This window comes from Rhinichthys klamathensis, unplaced genomic scaffold, assembly GCF_029890125.1.
Source record: "Rhinichthys klamathensis goyatoka isolate OS25496 unplaced genomic scaffold, OSU_Roscu_1.1 h1tg000800l_1, whole genome shotgun sequence".
In the NCBI taxonomy this organism is placed as follows: Eukaryota; Metazoa; Chordata; class Actinopteri; order Cypriniformes; family Leuciscidae; genus Rhinichthys; species Rhinichthys klamathensis.
In genome coordinates this window covers 102,043-116,705 of record NW_026607193.1, presented here as the reverse complement: position 1 = coordinate 116,705, position 14,663 = coordinate 102,043, and the positions used below count along the sequence as shown (strand labels likewise).

General features: G+C 39.4%; 2 protein-coding genes across 7 annotated transcripts in view; both read left to right on the top strand.

Annotated features, from left to right (window-relative positions):
* The window catches only part of map3k20a (mitogen-activated protein kinase kinase kinase 20a), a 55,866-nt gene extending 52,419 nt beyond the window's left edge, over window positions 1–3,447 (top strand). For all 5 annotated transcript variants that reach the window (XM_056243485.1, XM_056243486.1, XM_056243487.1 and 2 more), the window contains 2 exons: window positions 1,667–1,817; window positions 2,261–3,447. In XM_056243485.1, the coding sequence (XP_056099460.1) occupies window positions 1,667–1,817; window positions 2,261–2,943 (834 nt within the window). In that variant the 3' untranslated portion in view covers window positions 2,944–3,447. The remainder of the gene's footprint in view (window positions 1–1,666; window positions 1,818–2,260) is intronic.
* Window positions 3,448–4,036: 589 nt separating this feature from the next.
* cdca7a (cell division cycle associated 7a) lies at window positions 4,037–13,764 on the top strand. 2 transcript variants are annotated; one of them, XM_056243484.1, is made up of 10 exons: window positions 4,037–4,108; window positions 5,891–6,025; window positions 6,131–6,256; window positions 6,354–6,575; window positions 6,775–6,852; window positions 7,553–7,750; window positions 9,870–10,004; window positions 10,100–10,249; window positions 10,352–10,488; window positions 13,715–13,764. In XM_056243484.1, the coding sequence occupies exons 1-10, from the start codon at window positions 4,097–4,099 to the stop codon at window positions 13,743–13,745; spliced, it is 1,224 nt and encodes a 407-aa protein (XP_056099459.1). In that variant the 5' UTR covers window positions 4,037–4,096; the 3' UTR covers window positions 13,746–13,764. The 2 variants fall into 2 exon arrangements, with proteins under 2 accessions (XP_056099459.1, XP_056099458.1); XM_056243483.1 differs by having other exon boundaries at window positions 6,128–6,256.
* Window positions 13,765–14,663: the final 899 nt, after the last annotated feature.

Here is a 14,663-nt window from a genome sequence, read left to right as displayed (position 1 = left end):
TCTGTTAATATGTGGATGAATCAAATTGCTATTTTCCTTCCCTTAGAAAAGCTAACTTGTGACTTACGCCGGAGGTCTAATGATTTCTGGCGTATTTGGTCCCCTCTCTGGAATTTTCTTGAAAATGACTGTTGAATGTGTTTAATTCTTCACAATCCAAAGGTTGGATTTTTCCTCATTTTTCTAGTTAAGGCATTAAGATCAATTTCCAAAAGATGATTTTTTATTCCTCTTTTTAGGCAACTTTAGCATGGGGGTAATAACTTATTCACACCACTGTATATAGTCATGGATTTTTTGTACAATAAGTAAATACAGTTGTTAAAAAATATACTTTTAACAAGTGCACATGCAATATAATTAAATGCTCTTCTTTTTCCACAAAGGTAGCAATGCATACTAAGAAAGTAAATGGCCGATTTTAATTTGATGTGGACTTTAACATATAAATTATCTGTAACATTCACGTTGATAACTGATGTATGGAAGCTTGTTTCCGCAACTGAATTTAAAAAAAAATAATAATAAATGCGACTTTTTATCTCACAATTGCGAGATATGAAGTCAGAATTGTGAAAAATTAAAGTCACAATTGCGAGATATAAAGTCGCAATTCTGAGAAATAAAGTCGAAATTGCGAGAGAAAAAAAGACAGAATTTTGACTTTTTATCTCACAATTCTGACTTTTTTTCTCACAATTGCGAGTTTACATCTCGCAATTCTGACTTTATAACACATAATTGCTAATTCTGACATCTTTTCTCAGAATTGTGAGATATAAACTCGCAATTGCGTGTTATCAGGCCAATTCTAAGGAAAAATAAAAGACTAACTTTTTTCCTCTCAGAATAGTTTATTTCTCACAATTCTGACTTCACAACACGCAATTTCGACTTTATATCATGCATTTCTGACTTTATATCTCGCAATTCTGACTTTATAACACGCAATTGCGACTTTGTATCAATCAATTCTGACTTTATATCTCGCAATTCTGACTTTATAACACGCAATTGCGACTTTATTTCACGCAATTCTGACTTTATAACACGCAATTGCGACTTTATTTCACGCAATTCTGACTTTATAACACGCAATTGCGACTTTATATCAATCAATTCTGACTTTATATCTCGCAATTCTGACTTTATAACACGCAATTGCGACTTTATTTCACGCAATTCTGACTTTATAACACGCAATTGCGACTTTATTTCACGCAATTCTGACTTTATAACACGCAATTGCGACTTTATATCAATCAATTCTGACTTTATATCTCGCAATTCTGACTTTATATCACGCAATTGCGATTTTATGTCACGCAATTCTGACTTTATATCTCGCAATTCTGAGAAATAAAGTCAGAATTGCGAGATGTAAACTTGCAGTTGTGAGAAAAAAAAGACAGAATTGTGAGATAAAAAGTCGCAATTACCTTTTTTATTTTTCATTCTGTGGCGGAAACAAGCTTCCATAATGCGATGTCTGTCAAAGTTTAGCTACATAAATATTAAAACTTGTTTCAAGAAACTCCTTATGTGCAACTTGCTAAATAGCTTATAAATATTCAGTATGTCTTGTAGTTATTTGAATGCAGAATTTACAGATGTGGTTATAAGGGGGCATGAGACTGTTTTCGACTCGTGCCTTGTTTCCTGACAGGGTAACGTGAGATCTCCGAAGTGCACGAGACATGTGCACACACTGCGGTGGAGTCCCGACAGCGGGAGAGATGTGATCAAACCAGTAGAGCTGCTCATCGAGACGGCCGCGAGCCTCAGGGAAGGTTACAACAGAAGCAGGTCCAACTCAGGTAATGCTTATTCACTGATTCATAGAGAGCATGTTTGCTGTCATATTAAAATGTATTATATTGGATTGTCTTTTGAACTACTTCAGTGTAATTCCAAGATTAATTCAAGTAAATAATAACCGTTTACACAAATTGTTGACTTGTCACGTTCAGCCATTCAACCGTGGTACCGAATTTACAGTAAAATCGGTAATTTTTACAGTAAAATTTTCTTCAAGTAACTAACTCGTGTCATCCAAGTAAATGCTTCATTTTGGAAAAATCCTGCATTTTAACCTGCCCAAGTTTTATTTATTTAACTATTTTAGTTTTATTTGGATTTTTACGATTTTATTTGGTAGCAAAAAATGCAAACCCCACACTAATCCTTTAAGCCCTTATTGTGTAACTGCTTTGTATAATTATAAAAAATTGGAATGATTGTTTTTGTGTTTCTCAATCAGGTGTTGATCCCAGATGGATTTACAGCCTGAGAATGAAGCAGATGAGAGAACAAGCTACCCAGGAGTCCACAGTCAAGATGACCCTACCTCAGTTCCTGTCGGTCATCACCAACCAATCATCGTACGCCGCTGCGTTGAGGAAGTCGCCCAATCGCAGCCCTCGCACGCCATGGACCGACTCGCGGAGTTCCTCTCCCACTCTTTCTGTCAAACTCTCCAACATCCACCTGGGGTCGAAGGGCAGCAGCCCGTCCAGCACGACGTCTGAGAGCGCCTCCGAGCGAGAGCGCCCCCCTAGCGCCGGAGCTAAACACAACTACAACAGAAAAACCTACTACGACCACACGCTTAAGATCACTGGAGGAGGACGAGGAGACGGAGAAGCCAGGAGGTTTAATCAGATGACACAGAGAGGATCCAGAGGTTTCCAACAGGCCGGGCGGCCACGAAACAGCTCTTACGCAACTCCATCCAACCACCAGCGGCCAATACCGGGGATGTCAATCGTCACTGAAGTGGTGAAGCAGAAAGGGGCGTCTGAAGAGGCCGGGGCCGGTGATGATGATTGGATTAAAGTAGAAAGAAAGAAGTCTAATAAACAGGAACATAAACATCAGGAAGGAAGGCAGGCCAGAAACCGGCCACGGAGAGGAGGCAGGGGAGGGGGGCGTGGACGAAGTTGAGTGTTTATTCTGGTAGAAGGGATAATGAATCAGGTTTGATTCACAGTATGGGCTGAACGGGGACCTGGTTTTAACCAAAGAAAGCACTTAAATCTAGTTGTGCACATACAGGGCTTAGATTAAACCAGGATTATGCCTTAGTTCAAATAGGGCATTTAAGTAGCTTTTATAAGCATGCCTTAGAAAAAAACATTACTTGTGTGCATCTTGAGACACAACAATGCCACTGACATATTTTAAGATACGTCAGTGCAAGTTGCCTTTAATTGAAACAGCTCAAACATGCATTTAGTCTGTGAAAGCGTGGGATAGTGTATTGTAAATAAAATAATCTTTTGAAATTGACATTGATTGAGGGCAAAAGTTCACCATGAAATGGATATACTGATCTTAAATGTCATGAATTATTATGCTGTTCCTGAAAAAGGCCCATTTTCTTAGCTTTTTTTAAAAGTTGATATTCCCTTAAGGCTTCAACTTGAATTTGCCTCTCTTGTGATTTTATTTTGTATTGGAACTATGCTGAATACTTCAATGATGATCATAATAACTGAGGACATTTTCTATGTTTGATAATGTCTGGTTATATATTAAATGTGGTTATATATTAAATTGTGATATTTTATTATGGAGGATTATTTCATTTAAATGATATTACAGATTTATTTATTATTATATTGGTGGAATTTCAAAAGTTAAGATATTAATAAAATATAACATTTGAACCAGCACTTTGTTTGTTTGTTTTATTTAGTCTGCATTTCGCGCGATTTATGTGTCCTTATGCAAATGAGCTCTGAGGTTTGGCGCCACAGCTAAAAAGATCCTGTAAGCGCGTGGAATTCCAAATAGACATAATTCTATTCACCTTCATTTTAATAACCCCAGACTTCTAATTCAATTGTATCATCAAGTTAATACTGAACTCATAATTAAATGGATAGTACAGTTCTTGAATCTTCAAGCTTTTCGATTGGGTTAGTTTATTAATAGTTTTACACACCTTCCAGGACTCTGGAGTCGCGCGGCAGAGACTCGCGCCTCTTCAACATTTACCCGCCAAACCTCCAGACTAAACACCGCGCGACAGGACAGAGACACGCGCTCACGGAAGACTCCTGCACACTATAAACTTACACACCGAACTGCAACAATGCGCTCCAAGGTACAGTTAAATAAAGCAGATTTTCTTTTCTATTGACCTGAAAGTATGTGTTGTGAATGAAAGGAGGAAGGATTGTGGCTTGTGTAGTTTTCCGCGCTATAGAAGTGTTAAAGTAACGTTCTCAGTTAGAGCGATTGTTCATGTTATATCTTTGTTTGTTTGGGACGTATATTCGAGAGCATGGTTGTTTTTGTAGGCTAAGTGTTGTTTGCTGTTTTAAACTTGTGTTTAACTTGGGGGCAGGGGTCTCCCTAAGTTCAGGAAAACATCTTAGTAGTAAAATTATTTTAAAAAATAAATAAAAATACTTTGTTTCATTAACTACTTAAGTTGAAAGCTTCTGCAACGGTTTACCTTAACCTTTTTGATCGTCCTTGCAAAAAAAAAAAAAAAAAAAATTTAGCATAAAAAGAAATGCAGTTAGAGTTAAAACAAGTTAGTCATATGCCGCTCAATCGATCTCTGTTGACAAACACACATGTAAACTAATTGACGGTATATTGACAAAATTCCTGTGGAAAAACACAATTCATTATATAAAAAAATCAGTAATACTGAATTCATATGACAAAGGCGGGTTGAATTTTATTGATTTTAGTTCTCTAAACAGTAATTTTAAAATAAATTGGATAAGACAATACCTTCAAAACTCTTCATCTATTTGGAATATAATTCCTCGGTTTATCTTTTCTCATGTGGGTGGCCTAGAATTTCTTTTATTTCTACGCCTTATGTTATTTTCTACTGGAACAGTTTCTTTAGTAATGTAAATTGGACTCAAGTTTGGTCATTACCTCAAAAATTCCTCCTTACAAATAAGGTTAAGGAAATCTCATATACATTAATTCATAGAGTGTATCCTACAAAGGTATTCCTACAAAAATTTAAAAATTAATATTGATTTAAAATGTTCTTTCTGTGAATGCTCCTCTGAAACAATCTCTCATTTGTTTTGGTCTTGCCAATATACCCAGTATTTTTGGAATAATGTGGAGATTTTCATTGCTGATAATATTTTAAAAACATTTAAATTATCGTACAAACATGTGATTTTGGGCTATTATATCAAGGATCGCTCTTTAAAGGATGTTGGTTTTATTATAAATTTTATTTTATTTCTATGTAAATTTCACATTCACAAATGCAAGTTTACAAAAGGCAAACCTCTTTTTATGGTGCTTGGGAAAGAGATTAAAATATATGTTGACATGAAGTCAAAATCTAAAAATAGTAAAGCAATTAAAGTGATTAATATATGCGCCTCCTTTAACATTTTCACATAATATAAAAATATAAAATATAATGAATGGTGCTGATCTGTAAAGTATATTATCTGTATTTAAATTGCATTGGAATACCCTGTGGAATTGTTAAATGTATAATGTATATCTATTTGTAAACTGATGCTTATGTACCTCATCTTTTTTTTTTTTTTTTTATTATTATTTTCTTCTTGAGGCATGTGAATTATTTGTTTGTTATATGTGATATGACACTGTACATGCTACCTGTTGTTGACAATAAAGCATAAAAAAAAAAAAAAAAAGTTAGTCGCAATGTTCACGCCCTCCAGACACCGATGACGTTTGAACAGAGCTGGCTTCACTTTTACTCCACACTATTTCTATTTCTTATTTACACATTTTAAAGCCATACTTGCAGTATTATAATAGCAAATGGACGTAAGCAGCACATCTGATACTTTGATCTCTACTAAAAACCAGTCTGACCTGTTATTTGCTCTTATTCTTCATTAATGTTGTGATTATGAACCCTGTCCAGAGGCTGCAGGCGTCTCCTCCGCCCTCCACCAGAATGAACCTGCGCAGTTACAGGAGCACTGCTGTGGTCCCGATGGAAACCTCCTCCTCGGACGACAGCTGTGACAGTTTTGGATCTGATGGTTTTGGGAACTCGGTATGACACTAACTTAAACATTCTTTAACGAAAATTGACTTTCAGCGACCAGCTGATTATGTTGGACCCATGATAAGTGTGTTTGTTCGTTCTTTCTTCTAGAAGAGACCAATGAGACTGACGAGAAGCTCTAGTCAGATTGAGAAAGTGTTTAACGTTCTACCTGTGACCGAGGAAGAGGATGCGTGCAGTGGTTTTGAGAATGACCTGAACGATGGCATGACCGAAATGGTTTGTAATGACAGAAAACTCTTATGTGGCTGCTTCGTAATGGCTTTTGACAGGAGGCATATGTTTAATTAATAATTTCTGATGTATTTCCTTTCAGAAAATGGACTCAGACTCTGAAACCTGTTCGCCTCCCAGGAAAACTCGCAAATCATTCACACTCCGAGTAGCCATGAAGTTCCCGAACAAACGGGCCAGTCCATCAAAGCCAGTGACCCCCGAGTCCAAACCCAAACCTGAAGCCAAAGACCCCGAGTCTGACCCTGAGAGCGACAACTTCATGATGAAGAGAGCGCTGAACATCAAAGAAAATAAAGCTATGGTGAGCAAGTCAACTTCTTTTCCATATTTTCCATAACTTTCCATTCATGAAATGGTTGCACCGCATGTAGCCATACCACCCAGCCCTAGATAGCCTATTAATGTGCTTGAAGTTTAAATGCAATTCTGATTAGAGTGTGAATCCAGTTTTAACACAATTGTGAATTTTATTTATTTAATTCTTCCCCTCCCCCTTGTAGCTTGCTAAACTAATGGCAGAGCTGGATAAGGTTCCTGGACTGTTTCCTGGGAAGGCTGCTTTCTCACAGGGCAATACGGTAAGATTTTAAGGTGCTAATAAAATTGATAATACGTGTTACTTCTAATACTAATAGTGAAGATGAAAACAGTAACATTTGTATTAATAATGCTACAAGTATTACTGTTAATAGCTAATTGGCCAAAGAAGCATTATCCTACAGAACCAGTTAAATGCTCAATACCTTTCACAGATCTGAGACCAACACTAAATGCATACACCAAATATAAATGGCAACTGGAATGAGATCAGTGCTTAACAAACTACATGAAATAAATCTTGATGTTTGGGGAAAACATAAATTCCATTCAAATGATCGCTGGGATTAAGTCATTTACACACGATGCCGGATGGGACACTCAAGACACACATTATTTTTTACCGTCAGGAGAAAGTTCACCAAAGTGTTCCTCTTGTTGGAATCCATTAAACATATTTAGCTGGACTGTAATACTTCTACCCCTTTGAGAATATTGTTTTATTCTGATGCTTTTGAAAAGGTTTTCATCCAAATAAATCCAGACTTGGTCTTAAGGTTTTTAGAAAAAAATAATTTTTGAATAACTATCGCTGACTCTCGCCATGAACATAGCGATAGAAACTGGAATGGCGTTAAAGAAAATAAACGTATTGATGCTAATAATACTAATGATTATATAATAAAAATAAATACTCTAGATGTATTTTGTTTTACCTTTATTTATTTTCTCCGTGCACAGCCTCGTCGAGTTCCCCGTCGTTCTTTTGACCCCAGCGCCTCTCGGCGGAGAAACCCGGAGCGGTCGTCCCGTCCTCTCACACGCTCCCGCTCGCTGGCTGGCGGACCCCCCTCCCCCGCTCCACAGGACGATCCCGACGACAAATACAGCCTGGTTCGCAAAAACAGAGCTTACGACGACGACGATGATGAGGAAGAGGTGAGTTTCTTAGCGTTAACTAAATGCCAAAACTTTTTTTTTTCCTGTTTGAAGCGCGCGCGCACACACTTTGTGAGAAAAAGCATTTGTTTTGGTTTTTTTACTGTCACTTTTGATCAATTTAATGTGTACTTGTTGAATAAATATTAAAGGGTTAGTTCACCCAAAAAAGAGCATTACCGTATTTTCCGCACTATGCGGCGCACCGGATTATAAGGCGCACCTTCAATGAATTACCTATTTCAGAACATGTTTCATATATAGGGCGCACCGGATTATAAGGCGCATGAGATACTGCAGTCAAACGTTTGACTGGGTTTGCGTTATGCATCCACTAGATGTGCTAAAGGGAATGTCAACAAAACAGTCAGATAAAGTCAAACTTTATTAAGCGTTCTGACAACTCCTTTCACTCCCATGGTAACGTTGTTCAAACGTTAAAGGAAAACTCCGGTCAATTTTAACATTGAGCTCATTTTTTTGTAAATTTGGAGTGCTGTCAGTACAGATAACAACGACAAAAACCGGTGTTGCCTACACCGTGTTATCCTCTTTTTAAAATCTGCACCCTGTTGACTTAAACGGGACAAGTTTTAAACCTGCTTTTAGCCTCTTAACAACCTTAATGTGTCATTACAAGTGCACAGCCATGTGAGTGAACACGGTGAATCTGACTGCAGTAAATGTGAAAGATATGAATAAAAATGATGTTTATTCAGCCAGCTCACATACCCGTATTTACTTCCTGTTTTCGGCCGAAGTCCACAGTAGGCGATTGTCGAGTGCGCGCGCGCGATCATTGGTAACTAAGAAACAGCGGAGACTCAGACTGTCAGCCGATGACGGTGCTGTGTGGTGCTCTGAGAATATCAGCTCAACACACGGAGGAGGTTTGATCGCACGCGAACTCGACAATCGACTACTGTGGACTTCGGCCGAAAACAGGAAGTAAATACGGGTATGTGAGCCGGCTGAATAAAGAGATTATTCCTGCCTTCGTGAAAGCTCGGATCACAGTTGAGACTGATATATCAGCCCAGGCATCCACGATCCATTGGCAGATAGTGGCGTAAGTCGGCCGGCGCTGTCTCCCCGTCTTGGTGAACGTGTGTTCACCATCCATATATAAGGCGCTCCGGATTATAAGGCGCACTGTCGTTTTTTGAGAAAATTAAAGGCTTTTAAGTGCGCCTTATAGTGCGGAAAATACGGTAGTTGTTTATTTACTCGCCCTCAGGCCATCCCAAATATAAAGATTTTTAGCTGAAACCGTGGTCCTTCCTGATTCAAGTCAACGGCTACCGTCACTTTCAGAGTCAAAAGAACAAGTACAGGCTAAATGAATACCCATGATGCCTGAGGTCTTGTGAAGCGAACCGATCAGTCCGTGCAAGAAACTGAACATTATTTCTAGCATTTATACCTGTATTCCAGAGCCTCTGCGTACGGTCCCGAGTGTGTTCACGGGAGTCTGGAGCACCAGCTTACTGTCACATGATGACGTATGCACAGGGCAAACTCGCACGCGAGCCGACGCTGTGTTTGTTTACATCAGAGGGAGGACCGGTGTCTTGATTTGTTCATCAAAATAGTACTGGTCCTTTCCCTGGCTGCTGCAACCTCTGTAAAAAATGAAGATTGTGTTCGCTACCGTGATCTCAATCAAGAAGATTGACTTTCACAGATTCTCAACGTTTGAGCTCTTGCGCATACGTCATAATGCGACGAATGCTCCAGACTGGACCGTTGCAGGAAATAATGTTCAGTGTCTTACACAGACCGATCGGTTCGCTTCATAAGACCTCAATGTATCGCCACGGATATTAATTTTGTTCTGAATTTCTTTCTTTTTCCACTTCCGAAGTGACGGTAGCCGTTGACTTGCATTAAATAAATCAACAGTGACCACGGTTTCAGCTAAAATGTTCAGTTTAGGTGAACTACCCCTTTAAATGTTTAAAGAAAAGTCTTACTGACCCCAAAATCATCTTTTGAACGGTACTGTACATTCAGTCTCAAAATGGCCAATTATTGCCATGGGCAAATCAGTTGCATGTCTTGTTACATTCAAGTAAGGTGCCTCTGTATTGAATATGTGTGTGTGTGTGTGTTTGAGTAGAAAGAACCACGGCGGCGCAGTTATAACAGCACTCTGACGATTCCTCATGTCGTGAGGGCTGTGGACGAAATCACTCAGGCTGAACTGGACAACATCTGTGTCAACGTCCGAGAGAAGACTTACAACCGTGCCACAGTGAGTCTCCTTCAGAATCTCACGCTTTCCGTGTCCGTTTCCCCGCTTGTTTGAAGCGTGCTAGAACAGTGTGTGACTGTGCTTTTGTTCATCAGGGTTCAACCTGCCATCAGTGTCGCCAGAAAACCACTGACACCAAGACCAACTGCCGCAACCCCGAGTGTGTGGGTGTCCGCGGGCAGTTCTGCGGGCCTTGTCTCAGGAACCGCTATGGAGAAGAGGTCCATGACGCCCTCCTCAACCCGGTTAGTCTTTCTGCATATCCTCACATCATTAGCACTGGCTTGTGTTCTGATTGATTCTGAGCGATGAGAGTATATTGCTGAGGTGTGGTGCTTCTCTTCCAGGAGTGGCATTGCCCCCCGTGCAGGGGCATCTGTAACTGCAGTTTCTGCCGGGCCAGAGAGGGGCGCTGTGCCACCGGTGTGCTCGTGTACCTGGCCAAGTACCATGGCTATGACAATGCGCACTCTTATCTCAAAAGGTAATGGTTTTTAGTAGCTATTACTGTTAACTTTATTGTAACTCTATTATGTATAAACACTATGGAAGATTGTTTCCGCCTAAAAAAAATAAGAATAAAAAGGGTAATTGTGACTTTTCATCTCTCAATTGCGAGTTTACATAGCACAATTATGACTTTTTATCTCAGATTTGTGAGATATAAAGTCAGAATTGTGAGAAGCTCACAATTTTTTTTTGTTAGTTTTTCCTTAAGGCCTGTTCACACCGGGACGAATTTTGCGCGCGATATTCGCCGACGTTTAACGCCTCGTGACTAAACAAAGGGCGCCAATGTGAGTGTGCACACCGACGCGAAAAACGCCACGCGTAAAAGCGTCATTTTTTTTAAAAACGCCTCGGGTTCGTGTTTTGGGTTTGACGCGCCGCGTCAAAAACTATCCGACCAATGAGATTGGCGCTTTTGCTCACGAGTCTGGGGCTTCTGATGTTACAGTAAAACACAACTTGGGGGCGCTCAAACACAAAACGGTCTTGCTGAGCACACATACGTAACGGCGAAGAAGATATACGCCAAGTAGCGTCTACACTGCCGGGAAGAAATAAGACAAGGAAGATGCGAGGCAAGATGAATGTAGAGCTGCTGGTCTCGTTGGTGTCTGAACATAAAGATCTATATGACAAACGCCACAGCGACTACAAAAATAGGACTATTTCTGTTTAACATTAAGCGCCATCTAATGTCAGGGAATGAATTTGCATGTTCACTCGGCTCACCGTCAGCGAAAATCGCTTGGGTGTGAACACAAAAAACGCGTTGAAAAACGCTGCCGAATAACGCAAGCCGATATTCGTCCCGGTGTGTACGGGCCTTTAGAATTCGACTTTTATAACTCGCAATTGTGAGTTTGAGATATAAACTCCCAATTCTGAGAAATAAAGTCAGAATTATCTATTAAAATGTTTTATTCTGTGGTGGAAACAAGCTTCCATAAAACACTGCAACTGATGCACTGAATTTTTTTTTTTACCATAACCATAGTGACCGTTTTAATGTAGCCCAAAACCAATGGTTTATTTAATAGCCAACACTTTATAAAATGCATAAGTTAAATTGGCTTTTCTGAGGTAAATGTAAAATTACATGAGCCTGTTTACAAGCTGTTTTATGACGTCTTCCTGCGGTTAAAACCCTGAGCGATTTAAATTAGACATGAGACTGTAAGCTGTACTGTATCTTCCAACATTCCTTCTGATGTTCATGTTTTTGGGCTGTAACTAGTAGTAAAGAGGAAGAGATGATTCTGTTCTGTCGCGCTGCTCTGTCACGACACATTAAAGTGACAGGACCAGATTTGTTTGAATTTCAAGATTAAAATTTTGCATTTGAAAGCTCCAGAATTTTTATATCAAAAGCAACAAAGCTCATTGATTTTATTGAATGGGAGACGTGCTACAAATAATGTTTAGTGAAGTTTTGTTAACGCATCAACACAAAACAGCATTGACTAATAGATCTCTTCATCAAAACGAAGATTGATTTAACAAGAACTGAACCCAGCGCTAGCATCTACACAGCTGATATTTACCTGTTGTAGCTCATCCACGTTGTGCGTTTCCATTACCCTTCAAATTGCGCAAATTGCGAATTGAAGATACGCCCAATGGAAACACGTCAATTTCGCATAAACTCCCATTAATCACAAAAAAGTTTTTACGCTGCAAGAGGTGGTTTTTCAGGCAGTTCGAAAAAGGAAATGTATCGCAAAACTGCAATGAAAACAGTTTTTGCGCATTTATAGGTCACCTGACGTAGATGACGCGGTGTGTTTGGACAGAATACGAGACCCGAGTTCTTTATTAAATTCATAAAAGACAAAAGAATTAGAGGAATACTGGATTCTAAACCTCAAAGAAATGCCACAATCAAGACCTTGAAGAAGAAATGAGGGTCAAACACCAGCCGCTCCACGTGTAAGGGTCTTTCCTTGCCATTAATGCTTGGAAAACACACATACGTCTCCTGCGATTAATAATAATAATGGCCAGTGCGGTGGCTGGGGTGTACATAAACCCACCAACACCCGTCTCCATGATTTTTGGGTAGACTTATCGCGAGAGGAAAAAATTAGGTTTTAGTCGCATAACATCGGTTAATGGAAACGCCGTGATATCGCAATCATTTTTGGTCGACATTTAGAAAAAATGGCAAAAGTTTTGCGCAAATATGTAATGGAAACGTGGCTACTGACACATCAAAAATCCCCATCAGAAAAGTGCCTGTTATACATCACCGTTTCAGTCAATGATTTCGGCTCTCAAAAATGGTTTAGACTGTATTTCATCCAAATATTTCTTTGGTGCACCACTATCTTTAACAATGTAAACAATGCTTGTGGGCGTTCGTAGTGCTGTCGCTCTAATGTTATTGGTAGACTGCACGTCTGGCCATATATCTATACAAAACACCATCAGAAGTGGCATACAACTATATCATTTTGATTTGACTAGGAATTAGGCTCAAAAGAAACAGTATGCTGTTGGGAGAGTGTTTTTATATTACCACAGCAGTGTTCAGCGGATTAAATCATTTACTAGATTAACGATCGACCAGTCAACAAATTAAACTCACTCATTCTGTCATAAATTACTAAAACGTCATTCGAATTTGACAAATAATCAATTTTCTTGTCCCTAATAGTCAACACAATGCAGGGAAACTAAGTTAAAATGATCTGCAGCATTGCTAAACTTGCATCATAAAATTACAACACTTGAACTATAAATGTATATGAATTAAACTCACTGAGACTGTCGACAGTTTCTTTTCCATTCGTCATTTTATTATATCAATGTATGTGGTCACAGTCAAATCATATAAAACAGTGAAATCTCCCTCAAACTCTTCTGTCTTGCCTGCACTCGAGACTGTGACGTGAGCTCCACTGAATGTCTTCTTTCCTATTGGTTATCACTCGCGAAAATCACTTCTCATTTGCATAAAGTTGAAATTTCTCAACTTTTGTCGCTTGACACGCCCACATTCTGTCGCCAACGGTCACTGTCGCTCGTGTCGCCAGCGCTCCATTGAAATGAATGGGATCATGTCGCTGCGTGTTGCTGGCGGGGTGAACGGTGCTTAAGAGTTATAGTTGGTGTGTATGTCGACCTCTCACTGTTGTCACTCACTCGGTGGCTTTTGGGAAATCTAGAAAGGTGTAACCAATGTCTCTGACCTCTCTCCACAGTTTAAAGAAGGAATTGGAGGAAGGAGAATAAAACGGTCGCCATGTTCTGCCAAACTGACGTCGTCCCCAAGTGTCTTGTTGATCGTTGATGTGATTCGCAGCTTCCTGAAACCTGGTTCTGCTGCAGGTTCTTTGAGTAGGCCGTTGGGAGTTGTCTACATGAAATCTTAATACATTTGCATTGTTTTAAATGTGTAATTTTTTTCAAAGGGAGTGTTTTTATCTCTGTACTGTATTGGTTACTTTGGAAACTGTTTGCTGCAATACTGTTTTTAGCATCTTTTTAATCTTTAGACGCTTTTATGACTGCGCAATGTTCTGCTGTAGTACTGGAATAAAAGTTGTGCTTTAAGATCTGTCGTCTTTATGGGTGTTGTGCAAGATGGAGGGTAAAATTTGTTCATGTTTGGTTTTGTGTTTTCAGATCTCTCAGACAATTTAAGTTGATTTGAGGTTAAAATGGTGTAATCTGTCCTCACGTCTTCAATAGATATAAGTGTACATGTGTAGAGTTTGAATGCTTTTTAAACGAAAGTCAACAGGGTATCTACAAGGTTTTTTAAAACTTTAATATAGGTTTTTTTAATAGCTGCACAAATAATATTAATACCAAATGGACGAGGTAAGGCAATGTCTATGGAGGCAACATGAAATTGTAAACTCTCTGTGAAACCTATGATTTAAACCACGTTATATACTTCTACGGGGCATTTGAATGCTTGAATCTGATTGGTTGAATGTTCTATGACAGGGAATGTCCAATCCTGCTCCTGGAGAGCCACTGTTCTGCAGAGTTCGGCTCCGACCCCAATTAAACACACCTGAACCTGCCGACCAAGGTCTTGCTAGGCACTCTGGAACCTCCCAGGCCAGTTGAGCGGAGCTGCAGGACGGGTTAGGGTTGAGGCAGTTTGGACACCCTTGTTCTGAGGTTGTTTTCAGGGAAACG